We start from the raw sequence: 14,683 nt of genomic DNA on the forward strand, positions 1-14,683 counted from the left end.
AAAAAAAAAAAAAAAAAAAGTCAAGGGGTAAGTCCACTTAACTGTATGGGGGAAAATAACCTGCTTCAATGGTATCCTAGGACTTCCAGATATAAGCAATTCAAGAGGGGTTATTTATTTATTTACAGATATAAATAAATAAATAAATAACAAGTTCCCTCTTTAAATTAACTCCCTATCATCCCCTCGGATCATGAGTTCAGGTTCTGAGGATCTGTGAGTTTCTTACCATCCCAATGCAGAACAGGATAAAAAGCAGCAGCCACGGTATGTCTGTGCAACTACGGTCCTCCAGTGGCTTCCATTCTCGTTTGGAGCTCTAATTGAAAACACAAAGAGAGTGGTAAATGTTAATTTTAGTTAAAGTTAGGAAGGTGCAAACATGCCATCGATACCTAGATCCCTTCTTTTCCTGACAAATTCCTATTGAACCTTTGAGTTCAATAGGAACCTCAAATATTTGTCACCTTTCTGTGAATTTTACCCTAACACCCACCTCTCTTCCTGGCCAGGATTGATTCCAATGCTGTTTTGGTACCTCTATTAGAGCAGTTAGCATGCTGAATTATTATTGATTGAGCTGTGCCCCTAGCAGAGCATGAACTTTGCAAGGGAAGAGACCACTTCTCATTTCCCAGCGTCCAACATGATGCTTGAGGGTTCATGGTATATACTTAGTAAGGGCTTTTTTAAATTAATAAACAAACAAATTCTTCCAACATCAATCTTGGTGGTAGCTTTTTCTTTGTGTGTCCAGATGCTAGACTTAAAAATGTAGAACGTGCTTTCTACATGTTCTCATCTAGGAAGGAAGCTCTTTAATTATGAATTCCTATTGAGGGGTAGACTCTTCTAAGTCTAATAAAATTCAGGAACGAAAAACTAAATTAAAACACTTTTACAGACAGATCTGGGCAACTCCTAAACCACCATCCACAGATTTTCATTCTGTTTTTAGAAAGTGTAAAGAGTTTTTAGATCAAACACAAAGATTCCCTAACTAAAAACTAACTAAAAAGCTAAAGGCATTCTAAAAGTTAACTTGCAAAGTATTGATTGGAATTGAGTGCATTTTTTTTTCATACAGCGATAGTCTTAGGTTCTCAAATCAGCTCACAAATTCCCTTTAACCAGAATGTAACTGAAATAACACTCTTGAGCTTTCTAATGAACAAAAATCCCTGAGTCTCACACCTTTTCCTGGAAACAGTAAGCAGAGAAGGGAGAGAGAAGGTAGCCTTGGGAAACTTACGGGAAAAGTTCCTGCAAAAAGAAGGCCAGGGCCTCCAGTGGCTTCCATGACAAGATCCAGGAAGCTATCCGGAGAAGGCCTGTCAGTAGGAAAGGACACCAGCACAAGGTGTGGTAAGGAGATAAGAGAGCCCTCTAGTATAATTAGTACGTAGAGTTCAAGAGTGGGGATCCAGTTCTTAATCAGGTTTGCTTAGCTTTCTCTCCTTCTAAAACAGTTTTTAACTTTGACAACCTGATGAAAGCTACAGATTCTTTTCTTAGGAGATAAGCATAACTAAGTTGCATAATTTTCTTAAAAGTTTAGGGAATTCAGACCCCAGGTTATGAAACCCAACTTTAAAATACCTGCCTATGGACACTGAGGGCAAAGCGCTGGAGCTACAACCACTCCTTCCTGACCCCTAAATGCTAACCAGACAAATGCCTTTCCCTTCTTTAGTGTCTTATACACTGTTAGTTTTTCACAAACAACAACAAAAACCACCACCCTTGATAGTTTGTGCCCAGACACCCACACAAGAAAACAAAAGAGCACTAGTTAGTCATGGAAAAAAACCTCACGCCAAGACTCTAACTAGCATTAAAAACCAAGAGTGAGTAGGCAGTGTTTTCCAGAGGAATATAACACTATGGCAAATGGATAAAGGACTCTGTCCTCTCCTTGGCTCTGTCATTAGTTAGCTACATGGCTTTAGATAAAACGCTTCATCTCCCTAAGTGGCAGGAAGAAGTGAGATTAAATCTCTTAGGTTCCTTCCAACTCTAAAAATCTATGGTCAGGAATGCAGTTTTGTGAAAATTTGTGCAATGACAAAAGAACTGCAAAAATAATTTGACATTATTCCCTGTGTTATTCAAATAAGAATGCACGCATTGTGGTCTGTGTTTTGGAAGACAGTTGTTCATAGTATGAATAAAGAATGTTTCTTTGTATTAAATAATTTCAAGCTTGAATAATACCCATTATAGTAAAATTACTTACAAACACAGAATTTGGACACATCTTTGAAATTCATTCCATTTACTCTAAGGTGATTTCCAGAGCAATGGCTACTTTGAAATACTATATTTGTTTATCTTAACAAACAGTATGTATTAGGGGAAGGCAGCGGGGGGACAAGTCTCAGACTGATTGAGCATGTTCTTTATCCACAACTCTTTTCTTCGTATTTTTACTTCAGACCAACATTCAACTTTTAATGCTTAAATTTTTACCTATAACATAAAGAAGGTAGAATTTCATTTTGACCAGAAAAACACAAAGATTCAATATCTCAACAGTCAACTTACTGTGGGACACTTCTGGGCCAAATACATAGAAAACCTTTCACTGGGGATGAGAAGTGGAGAAGGGGTAGGGGTTACATATAAAACAGTCACAGAGTACAACACGGAGTAGAAGAATACAAAAAAAGGAGGTAGTCACCTCACTCAGATAAAGAAAGGCTTCTCCAGGAGGGGCAGCTTACCTCATAGGCTATTCTGAGGATTAAATGTGAGCATCTGTCACACAGTAAGCACTAATTCTTGGTTATAATTCTTATTTATCAATACTCACTTTTCAGTTAACCTTCTCGCTATTGTAAAAATATCCCTTTACCAGGTGGACCTTTCCACTAAAAGGACAGAAAGAATATTAAATTCACCTTTTCCCCTTCTATTACTAAAATTTTGACTTAATGGTGGCATCTTTCATTTTAGCTGTTTTTAATGCTTTCAGTTATTGATTACTATTAACTAGGCACTATATCCAAAGCTTTATACACAGTACCTTCAAAATAGCTCTCTGATGTATGTATCATCCCTATTTCACAGCTAAGGAAACTCAGGCTCAAAAGCTAAGTAATCAGGGGCTTCCCTGGTGGCGCAGTGGTTGAGAGTCTGCCTGCTAATGCAGGGGACACAGGTTCGAGGCCTGGTCTGGAAAGATCCCACATGCCGCGGAGCAACTAGGCCTGTGAGCCACAACTACTGAGCCTGTGCGTCTGGAGCCTGTGCTCCGCAACAAGAGAGGCCGTGATAATGAGAGGCCCGTGCACCGCAATGAAGAGCGGCCCCCGCTTGCCACAACTAGAGAAAGCCCTCGCACAGAAACGAAGACCCAACACAGCCAAAAATAAATAAATAAATTTTAAAAAGCAAAAGAAAGTTAAGTAATCAGACCAAGGTTTCACAACTGTGCAACCAGGATTTGAACCCAGGTCTGTGGCCACAAAACCAAATCTGATGAGAATATCGTTCATTTTGCACTAGTCAGTAAAGAGCAAAAACACCTCCATTAGTTTTTCCTCACACAGCAAAATTTGGAAGCCAACCCAATAATTTAAAATCCTACAGGCACAGCGAAAAAGAGAGATGTTTTATGAGCCATGAAATTTTTCAAGCAAGGCAGGAAACCCAACAGTTGAAAGAATTTAATGATTCTTTAACAGACTTAACCAAGTGGTAACTGGATTTAATGCTGTTTCTTCCAATTAAAATCTACATAGACCTAGCAAAAGTAAAATGTTTTGCAAAAGCACTTTTTAAATGTGATTTTTATCCCTTTCTCAAATTCTACATGAGGTTAATAAAGGCTGTCAATCAATGTTAGGTCCCTTTCCATTCACAGAATCTTACAATTCAGGAACTAAATAGGACCAAAATAATCATACAGTCTAAGCCTTTAAGTGACCTAGGGAAAGGAAAGGAAGGGACTTGCCTGACTTGCCCAAGATAATTGTTTTGATCTTCAAAACAATTCTGTTAGTTGTTATTATATATTCCCAGTTTTTCTGCTCTGTAAAAGAGAAAACCAAGGTTCAAAGAAAATAAGTGGAAAATTCAGTACTGAAACCTGAGTCCTCAAACTCTAGCAGAGAGATGGAAACTATAAGAAAGAGTTAAGAAAATGCTAAAAATAAAAAACCGTAACAGAGATGAAGAATGCCTTTGTCTGGCTCATCAGTAGACTAGACACAGCCAAGGAAAGAATCGATAAATTCAAGGATAGGTCAATAGAAATTACCCAAAGTGAAACACAAAGAAAAAGAGAATGAAAATTAAAAACCCAGAACAGAACATCCAAGAACTACAGGATAATAGCAAATGGTCTAACATATGTGTAATTGGAATCCCAAAAGAAGATTAAAAGGAGCATAGGGAATGAATAAAGAAATAATGACTGAGAATTTTCCAAAAATAACAAAAGAAATCAAAACACAGATCCAAGAAGCTAAGAGAATCCCAAGCAGGATAAATACAACACACACATCCCTGCATACACACACACAAACACAACCTACACAAACTATATTCAAAATGTTGAAAACCAAATATAAAGATATCATCTTGATGGCAGCAAGAGGGAGGAAAAGGCACACTATAATCAGAGAAGCAACGATTATGCAAACTTCTTATCAGAAACTATGCAAAGCAAAAAACCATGGAATGACATCTTTAAATTACTGAAAGAATTAAAAAGAAAAACAAAAACATTATTAACTCAGAATTCTATACCCAGAGAAAATGTCTCTCAGAAATGAAGACTTTGTCAATGAAAACCTAAGAGAATTTATCAGCAGCAAACCTGAAGTACAAAAAATGTTAATATGCTCTTCAGGCCGAAAGAATATGATACGACACAAACCTGGATATACACAAAGAAATAAAGACTTGTAAAATGAAGTTTTGAAATTTTCCATAATAAAGTATTTTAAAAATAAGCGTGTGAATATATGTGTATAACAACATTCTCATTACAGTCTTCTTGCACACTCTACAAGATTAATAACCTAGAAAGCAGAATTACAATTTTTAACGCTAGTATTAGACCATAAAAAATAAATCTAAGTCAGATCACAGCTGATGTATGCCTTATGTTTGTATTATATTCATATCCTTAAAGTTAGGGAGGAACAATATTTAACATCTTCACATTCCTTCCTATATTTTCTACAATATAGATTAAAAAAAATTTTTTTTTCCATAGTATCTTACAGAAGTCATAGTACAGGCAACTATATATATCCTAGACTTCACATTCACTATGAACCCTAATAGCTAAAACCAAGGCCTCCTGGTGAATTTGATATGATAGGGGTGTGTATTTTTTTAGGAAATAAACCTATAAAAAGTTTTGTCTTAAATTTCCATGTTGGGACTTCCCAGGTGGCGCAGTGGTTGGGAATCGGCCTGCCAATGCAGGGGACACGGGTTCGGTCCCTGGTCCGGGAAGATCCCACATGCCGCGGAGCACCTGAGCCTGTGCGCCACAACTGCTGAGCCTGTGCTCTGGAGCCCGCGAGCCACAGCTGCTGAGCCCACATGCCACAACTACAGAAGGCCAGGTGCCTAGAGCCCGTGCTCCGCAACGGGGGTGGACGCTGCAACGGGAGGCCCATGCACCGCAGCAAAGAGCAGCTCCGCTCACCGCAGCTGGAGAAAGCCAGCGCGCAGCGGCAAGGACCCAACACAGCCAAAAATAAAATAATAAATAAATAAATAAAATAAAATAAAATAATTTCCATGTTGTTCCTAATGAAGTCACAGTTGTTGAGTAACTTTTTTTAGATAATAGTCACACACAAAGATTTTGACAAGTGATATGTTACAATCAGTTAGTCAAATCAGCCATCACTGGAGGGCATCAGCAGTAATAGGGTGGGCAGGGTGGGCCAAGCCAGGGAACAAATCAGGTAGGAAAAGGTCTGGCAGATGTGAATCTAGTTCACAGAAGTAGGCAGGGCTGGTTGGATCAGGAAGATATAAAAGGATCAGAGAGGCAACAGCAACAATCCAGAGTTAAGACAAAAAGAGTCAGCTAGGTCTCAAATATGGAAACAAGTAGGGTCCAAAATCCAGGAAGTCAGAAGATCCAGGTGATACCTAATGGCAAAGATCAAATGCTCCCTGCCCTCTTTCTATGCTCTGCATACTGTCCGTATGACTCTCTCCTAATTAAGACAGATGTACAAAGATTCCCAAAAGATTCTTATCGTAACCTAGTAACAGTATTACCTAATGCTATGAGTCTTTCCTTGATACACCAGATTTTTGTAAACATGGTTTGAAAATAATGAAAAATGTGCTTAAAAAAATGGTATTGTCAGTTATACTAAGAAGTTACTTAATTTGTCAGGTAATACTCTTAAGCATTCTGTTGGTTCTTCAAATAAATACTGAGCACCACACAAAGAACCTGAGATCCAAAGCCGTGTACGATAGCCCCTACCCTTATGGAGCTCTAGTTTAGCAAGACAGGCAAACTAAGGACTGATAATGTGAGTGATGCCAAAATAGAGATGTGTAAAAAGTACTGCAGGAATAGAGATAGGGAACCATTAAGCAAACATTTGCAAGATTTATTGAAATTACCTCATAAACTTCTGAAGCAAATACTAAAAAATGATCCTCTGTTGTCTAAAATAGAATGTTTTTGTGCCCAAAACATACTAAAAATTCTTGCTAGCTATGATGGGGAAATATTGACTGCCAAATAAGAATTATTCCACTCAGAAATGTTTAGTAGTAAACAAACAGAACATTAAGTTGGTTTAAAAAAACAAAAATCAGCCATTTTCCTCACTTTGTACCCATTAGATTTCTCTGTACTACATTTTATGGCTGCTCCAGTTAGAAAGGAGCCTTTCAGTTTTGGAAAAGAGAAAATGTATCTTCCTTTGTTTTCTGGAACAATTAGTGCAGGGCTATATTTAACTAAGCTACTAGAATAATATTTTCATGTTGATGTCATTGGTGAGATTCCTACTAATACTGAGTTAAGTACTATCTTGTCACATACATCCAGAGTTGCTATAAATTGGAATTTCTGATGGGCTAAAGAACTACAGGCTCCCTGTCATTTACCTAGTACAACCGTCTTTACCTAGTACCTTGTCCAGTGGCTCTACTTTAGTTTTCATTTCCCAGCTACTCCGTGGCACAACTAGAAAGCCTCTAAAGCAGTCACTGAATGCATCTTCAAGGTCACTGCTACAGACATTTTTGATCTAAGTACATATATCGCAAGCATTGGGCTATCTGTGAGGACTTCATTTTGTTCATGCCCATCTGTTTTACACAAAAACCTCCAATATTAAAGACAAATAGTCATACACTCCAAATCTTCAAAGCTCCCTCCAAGGACATACTGGTTCATTAAATTCCCCCAAATGCTTTCATTTGTGCAGAGTAGTAACAAAAGAATAAAAGAGCTGATGTGTATCATTTTTGCCACACTCTTGAATAGAGTGAGCAGACCTGATGAAGTTGGGTAGCAATAAAACATGGAGGCTTTCAACTTTCTGTTCATAGCACCTGAAACTAAAATCTTGTAATAGGATTTTGAAAGACATTGCCTGTCCTTTGGGAAAGCTCTCTCAAGGATTTGGAGTGCATAACTACTTACAGTTACCATAAGTAGTCCATTTCATTTGCTAAGCTTGGTGATGGCAATTCATATTTGAAAGGTAAAAATAAGAGCTGTGATTTTAACAGGCAGTTAAAGGTAATAAGATACATTGAGTGGAAAGATACAGGCATCTGTGTCCAACTGCTTTTCTTAGTTCATGAACTTTACGCTAAATCACAAACATTCATCTATTTAAGGAAAAAGGGGGAAATGGCAACTAGAGCTGCTCTAAGTTATGTATTTACACAGTGACAGAAAGATCATGGGAGATATGTTGCCAGTGACTTCATTCTTTCCCTCAATGCCCTAAAAAAAAATAACTGTGGGTCTGTTAGAGTTGTCCTTCCATCAGACTTCTCAGGGGCTGTCTATCTTGTACACAAGCACATGATAATTACTGGGCAGAGGCCACGTTCCTCCTGTCCTGCAACATAGCTAATAAGCATCTTTTACCTCCATGACCAATCAAAGTTATACAGATAAGCCTTGTCTGTAATCCTCTAATAGTATTTCTAACTTGCCTTTCTTCTGAATCATCTGTAAGCAATGTTTTTAATTTAAAAGTACTATTTGGTTTTATTCTAATTATACAGTTTTCATGGGCTTCATTCCCCCCCCCCATCACATCCTACAAGTGTCAGAACATCTTCAGTACTTGGTGACACCAAGGGCAGACTGAAAGGACCAGAATTGTACTTTGCACCTCCAACCTGCTACAGTACAGCCAGTTTCCATATAGCTAATGGATTTACTGACTTTTCTTGCTATACTGTAACCCTTTCTTTTATTTTTATTATTATTAATTTTTTTTGCAGTACACGGGCCTCTCACTGTTGTGGCCTCTCCCGTTGCGGAGCACAGGCTCCGGACGCGCAGGCTCAGCGGCCATGGCTCACGGGCCCAGCCGGACCGGGGCACAAACCCATGTACCCTGCATCGGCAGGCGGACTCTCAACCACTGCGCCACCAGGGAAGCCCCAACCCTTTCTTTTAAAGCAGGAATTCATAGGTACTCAAAAGAGGGTTGTCATTCCAATCTTGCTTCCTTTCCTTGATGGAATGGCTAAGAACTGACTTATGAAGACTATGATGACTTATGGAGAAGAAACAGGAAGACTACACTGATCATATATATAGCTAAGAGGTGAGTGGAAATGAGTAAACTTATGTCTTAAATCAAAATTAGATCTCATCTTTGCCAATGAAGAGTTTTTAGTCCATAGCAATTGTGCAGAGAAATAAATATATGTTCAGTTCTGTGGCAGGGCCTAAGAACTCTCAAGGGAACAAATACTTATTACAGTTAAATAATTTACAAAAATATAGATTACATTCCTTTCTTTTGTGTTCCTGTAACACACTATGTACACACCACCATCACTGTAATTATTATTTCACATTATAATTATTTGCTTCTCCAGTAGATTACGAACTTTTTGAGGGTAAGGATGATGTTTCTATTTTTTGTTTAAATCAGGGATCAGTAAGTACTTAATATTCCTCAAGTGAAAGCCTATTCCACATGAAACTAGGATCTTACCCTAAGTGGCTGAACGTATAATGGCCATTCTTCCTACCTTACTGCCTACTTCGGGCAGGGACTTGTTGGGTTTTATTCACTGCTATATCCCCAGTAGATGAACAGTGTCTAGCACATAATAGGCTCTCAGCAAATTTATTTAATGGATGAATGAACAAGGTGAGGTCTTTTACCATTCAAGTAGCATAAGTTAGAGCAAACATCCTCACTGCCTCTCCTGCATGAGACCATTTCCTTAAAAAGCATTCTATTGTATCACAGGCTGGCTCCTTTTCCCACAGATATTGTAAAGGATAACTTTTCCCAAAGATGTTGGTCAGTAGGTTCTATAAGAAAAATAAATTCCAGATTTAACTACATTTTGGAAATGCTAGTTAATGAAATCTAGTCTTTTGAGCAGGACTTCTCTGAGACCTTACTGTGAGACTCTCCAAAATGTATCTGGTCACACACTGACTGGGAGACGTGAATACAGACAGTGCCAACCTCTCTCACAATACATTTCTGGAAACCAGAGCATAAGGTTCATGGTTAGGATTGATGCTTCCACTGAAAAACCCTTTCAGAAGTAAAGGCTGGTAGCACTGTTTAAGACTATGCTGAAACTCATAAAAAAGAATGAAACCTTGCCATTTGCAAAAACATGGATGGACGTGGAGGGTATTAATGCTAAGTGAAATAAATCAGACAGAGAAAGACAGATACTGATATCACTTATTTGTGTAATCTAAAAAAATACAACAAACTAGTAAATGTAACAAAAAAGAAGCAGACTCACAGATATAGAAAACAAACTAGTGGTTACCCATGGGGAGAGGGATGGGGGGGCAATATAGGGGTAGGGGATTAAGAGGAACCAACCATTAGGTATAAAATAATCTACAAGTATATATTGTACAATAAAGGGAATACAGACAACATTTTACAATAACTATAAATGGAGTACAACCTTTAAAAATTGTGAATCACTATATTGTACACCTGTAACTTATTTAATATTGTACATCAACTATACTTCAATTAAAAAAAAAGACTATGCTGAAACTGAACGCAATGTACATTGGTTCGACACTTTGGAAAGTAATTTGGTGATACATTTTAAAAAAACCCAAAGAAATCATCTAAAACATTAAAAGAGCTGCACGTGAGATGTCCAACATAGTGATATGAGAAAAAATTAGAAATTAACTATCTATAATAGAACATAATTAAAAATGAGAATGGAATATTAAGCAATCATAAGGGTAATTATGAAGACTTTGCACAGTAACATATAAAATGATAATGATAAAAAGCTGTGTTCAAAAACATGGTATGAAATTATGCCATGCTCCGGTGACACAATTTATAAAATAGTATATGCAAATGTAAAAGCATTAGGAGAGGATAATACAATTTTTAAATAGTTAGACTTATAATGCATTTTTCTCATTTTGATTTCTATTAGTGCTATTTAATTATGGAAAAAATATCAAAAAAGAGGAATATTAGCTCCCATTTCTTCAGATCATGCTTTTTCTACTTCCTCAGTATAGTGTCAGCTATAAATAGATGCACAATGAAAACTACCAGAATATATTCAGGTCATTCTATCTGACACTTATTGACAGGAGATCAGAACATTTCAAACTTCACTAGAAAGCCATACGCTGAGAATCACCTAGGCAAGAGCAAGATTTCTCCTGAAAAATGCAGAACTGGCAACGTCAGAGAGGTAATACACTCTAATAAACATTAGAGAGGAAATCACCAGTGTAGTGGGAGGGAGGAACACATACCTGGGTGTGAATCATAGCTCCTCTTCCAAATAGTATGATCAGCTGACACGATCTTCCCAATTCTAAGGTAAAGATGATTCTCCCTACACCATTCACTGTTGTTTTCAGGATTAAAGTAAAGCTGCTGAAGACGCGGAGCTCACCTTCCTCCCCACAGATAAATCAGAAATACATCTACACGTGGAACAACTCCTACGGAACACCTACTGAACGCTGGCAGTAGACCTCAGACCTCCCAAAAGGCAAGAAACCCCCCACGTACCTGGGTAGGGCAAAAGAAAAAAGAATAAACAGAGACAAAAGGATAGGGACGGGTCCTGCACCAGTGGCAGGGAGGTGTGAAGGAGAAAAAGTGTCCACACACCAGGAAGCCCCTTCGCGGACGGAGACTGCGGGTGGCGGAGGGGGAGCTTTGCAGCCGCGGAGGAGGGCGCAGCAACAGGGTGCGGAGGGCAAAGCGGAGAGATTCCCGCACAGAGGATCGGGGCCCACAGGCACACATCAGCCCAAGAGGCTTGTCTGCTCCCCCGCCGCAGCGGGCGGGGCTTCGCTTGGAGCGCAGGGAGAGGACTGGGGTTGGCAGCGTGAACACAGCCTGCAGGGGGTTAGTGCGCCACGGTTAGCCTGGCGGGAGTCCGGGGAAAAGTCTGGACCTGCCGAAGAGGCAGGAGACTTTTTCTTCCCGCTTTATTTCCTGGTGCGCAAGGAGAGGGGATTAAGAGCGCTGCTTAAAGGAGCTCCAGAGACGGGCACGAGCCACGGCTAAAGGCGCGGACCACAGAGAGAGACATGAGACGCTAAGGCTGCTGCTGCCGCCACCAAGAAGCCTGTGTGCGAACACAGGTCACTATCCACACCCCCCTTCCGGGGAGCCTGTGCAGCCCACCACTGCCAGGGTCCCGGGATCCAGGGACAACTCCCCCAGGAGAACGCACGGCGCGCCTCAGGCTGGTGCAACGTCACGCCAGCTTCTGCCGCTGCAGGCTCACCCCGCACTCCGTGCCCCTCCCTACCCCCAGTCTGAGTGAGCCAGAGCCCCCGAGTCAGCGGCTCCTTTAACGCAGTCCTGACTGAGCAAAGAACAGACGCCCTCCAGCGACCGACACGCACAGGCGGGGCCAAATCCAAAACTGAGCCCCTGGGAGCTGTGAGAACAAAAAAAGAAAGGGAAATCTCTCCCAGCAGCCGCAGAAGAAGCGGATTAAAGCTCCACAATCATCTTGATGTACCCTGCATCTGTGGAATACATGAATAGACAACGAATCATCCCGAATTAAGGAAGTGGACTTTGAGAGCAAGATTTATTATTCTTTCCCCTTTTCCTTTTTTTGTGTGTATGTGTATGCTTCTGTGTGAGATTTTGTCTGTACAGCTTTGCTTCCACCATTTGTCTGAGGGTTCTATCTGTCCGTCTTTTTTTTTTTAATTTTTTTCTTAAAAATTACTCTTTATTTTAATAACCTTATTTTATTTTACTTTATCTTCATTCTTTCCTTCCTTCCCTCCTTTAGACAATGAATCATCCCAAATTGAGGAGGTGGACTTTGAGAGCAATATTTATGATTTTTTCCTATTTTCCTCTTTTTGTGTGTATGTGTATGCTTCTGTGTGAAATTTTGTCTGTATAGCTTTGCTTCCACCATTTGTTCCAGGGTTCTATCCATCCGTTTTTTTCTTTTTTGGGGTTTTTTTTTTCCTCTTAATAATTTTTTTTATTTTAATAACTTTATTATATTTTACCTTACTTTATTTTACTTTATCTTCTTTCTTTCTTTTTTTTCTTCCTTCCCTCCTTCCTTCCTTGCTCCCTCCCTCCCTCCTTTCTTTCTTTCTTTCTTTCTTTCTACTTCTACTAATTCTTTCTTTCTACTTTTTCTCCCTTTTCTTCTGAGCTGTGTGGATGAAAGGCTCGTGGTGCTGCAGCCAGGAGTTAGTGCTGTGCCTCTGAGGTGGGAGAGCCAACTTCAGGACACTGGTCCACAAGAGACCTCCCAGCTGCACATAATATCAAATGGCGAAAATCTCCCAGAGATCTCCATCTCAACACCAGCACCCAGCTTCACTCAACGACCAGCAAGCTACAGTGCTGGACATCCTATGCCAAACAACTAGCAAGACAGGAACACAACCCCACCCATTAGCAGAGAGGCTGCCCAAAATCATAATAAGTCGACAGACACCCCAAAACACACCACCAGACGTGGACCTGCCCACTAGAGAGACAAGATCTAGCCTCATACACCACAACACAGCCACTAGTCCCCTCCACCAGGAAGCCTACACAACCCACTGAACCAACCTTAGCCACTGGAGACAGACATCAAAAACAACGGGAGCTACGAACTTGCAGCCTGCAAAAAGGTGAACCCAATCACAGTAAGATAAGCAAAATGAGAAGACAGAAAAACACACAGCAGATGAAGGAGCAAGATAAAAACCCACCAGACCTAACAAATGAAGAGGAAATAGGCAGTCTACCTGAAAAAGAGTTCAGAATAATGATAGTAAAGATGATCCAAAATCTTGGAAATAGAATGGACAAAATGCAAGAAACAGTTAACAAGGACCTAGAAGAAATAATAAAGAAACAAACAATGATGAACAACACAATAAATGAAATGAAAAATACTCTAGATGGGATCAATAGCAGAATAACTGAGGCAGAAGAACGGATAAGTGACCTGGAAGATAAAATAGTGGAAATAACTACTGCAGAGCAGAATAAAGAGAAAAGAATGAAAAGAACTGAGGACAGTCTCAGAGACCTCTGGGACAACATTAAACGCACCAACATTCGAATTACAGGGGTTCCAGAAGAAGAAGAGAAAAAGAAAGGGACTGAGAAAATATTTGAAGAGATTATAGTTGAAAACTTCCCTAATATGGGAAAGGAAATAGTTAATCAAGTCCAGGAAGCACAGAGAGTCCCATATAGGATAAATCCAAGGAGAAATATGCCACGACACATATTAATCAAACTGTCAAAAATTAAATACAAAGAAAACATATTAAAAGCAGCAAGGGAAAAACAACAAATAACACACAAGGGAATCCCCATAAGGTTAACAGCTGATCTTTCAGCAGAAACTCTGCAAGCCAGAAAGGAGTGGCAGGACATGTTGAAAGTGATGAAGGAGAAAAACCTGCAACCAAGATTACTCTACCCAGCAAGGATCTCATTCAGATTTGATGGAGAAATTAAAACCTTTACAGACAAGCAAAAACTGAGAGAGTTCAGCACCACCAAACTAGCTCTACAACAACTGCTAAAGGAATTTCTCTAGGTAAGAAACACAAGAGAAGGAAAAGACCTACAATAACTAACACAAAACAATTAAGAAAATGGGAATAGGAACATACATATCGATAATTACCTTAAATGTAATGGACTAAATGCTCCCACCAAAAGACACAGATTGGCTGAATGGATACAAAAACAAGACCCATATATATGCTGTCTACAAGAGACCCACTTCAGACCTAGAGACACATACAGACTGAAAGTAAGGGGATGGAAAAAGATATTCCATGCAAATGGAAACCAAAAGAAAGCTGGAGTAGCAATTCTCATATCAGACAAAATAGACTTTAAAATAAGGACTATCAGAAGAGACAAAGAAGGACACTACATAATGATTAAGGGATCGATCCAAGAAGAAGATATAACAATTGTAAATATTTATGCCCAACATAGGAGCACCTCAATACATAAGGCAAATA

At 39.4% G+C, this 14,683-nt stretch overlaps 1 protein-coding gene across 1 annotated transcript in view; it reads right to left on the reverse strand.

Moving 5' to 3' along the window:
* SLC44A1 (solute carrier family 44 member 1) overlaps window positions 1-14,683 on the reverse strand; it is a 132,275-nt gene that overhangs the window by 108,808 nt on the left and 8,784 nt on the right. Inside the window, exons 3-4 of the mRNA XM_007447291.1 lie at window positions 1,253-1,331; window positions 230-319 (exon numbers count right to left, since the gene is read on the reverse strand). Of these exons, the coding sequence (XP_007447353.1) occupies window positions 230-319; window positions 1,253-1,331 (169 nt within the window). The remainder of the gene's footprint in view (window positions 1-229; window positions 320-1,252; window positions 1,332-14,683) is intronic.

Source organism: Lipotes vexillifer, unplaced genomic scaffold (assembly GCF_000442215.2).
Source record: "Lipotes vexillifer unplaced genomic scaffold, Lipotes_vexillifer_v1.1 scaffold1035, whole genome shotgun sequence".
NCBI classification, from domain to species: Eukaryota; Metazoa; Chordata; class Mammalia; order Artiodactyla; family Lipotidae; genus Lipotes; species Lipotes vexillifer.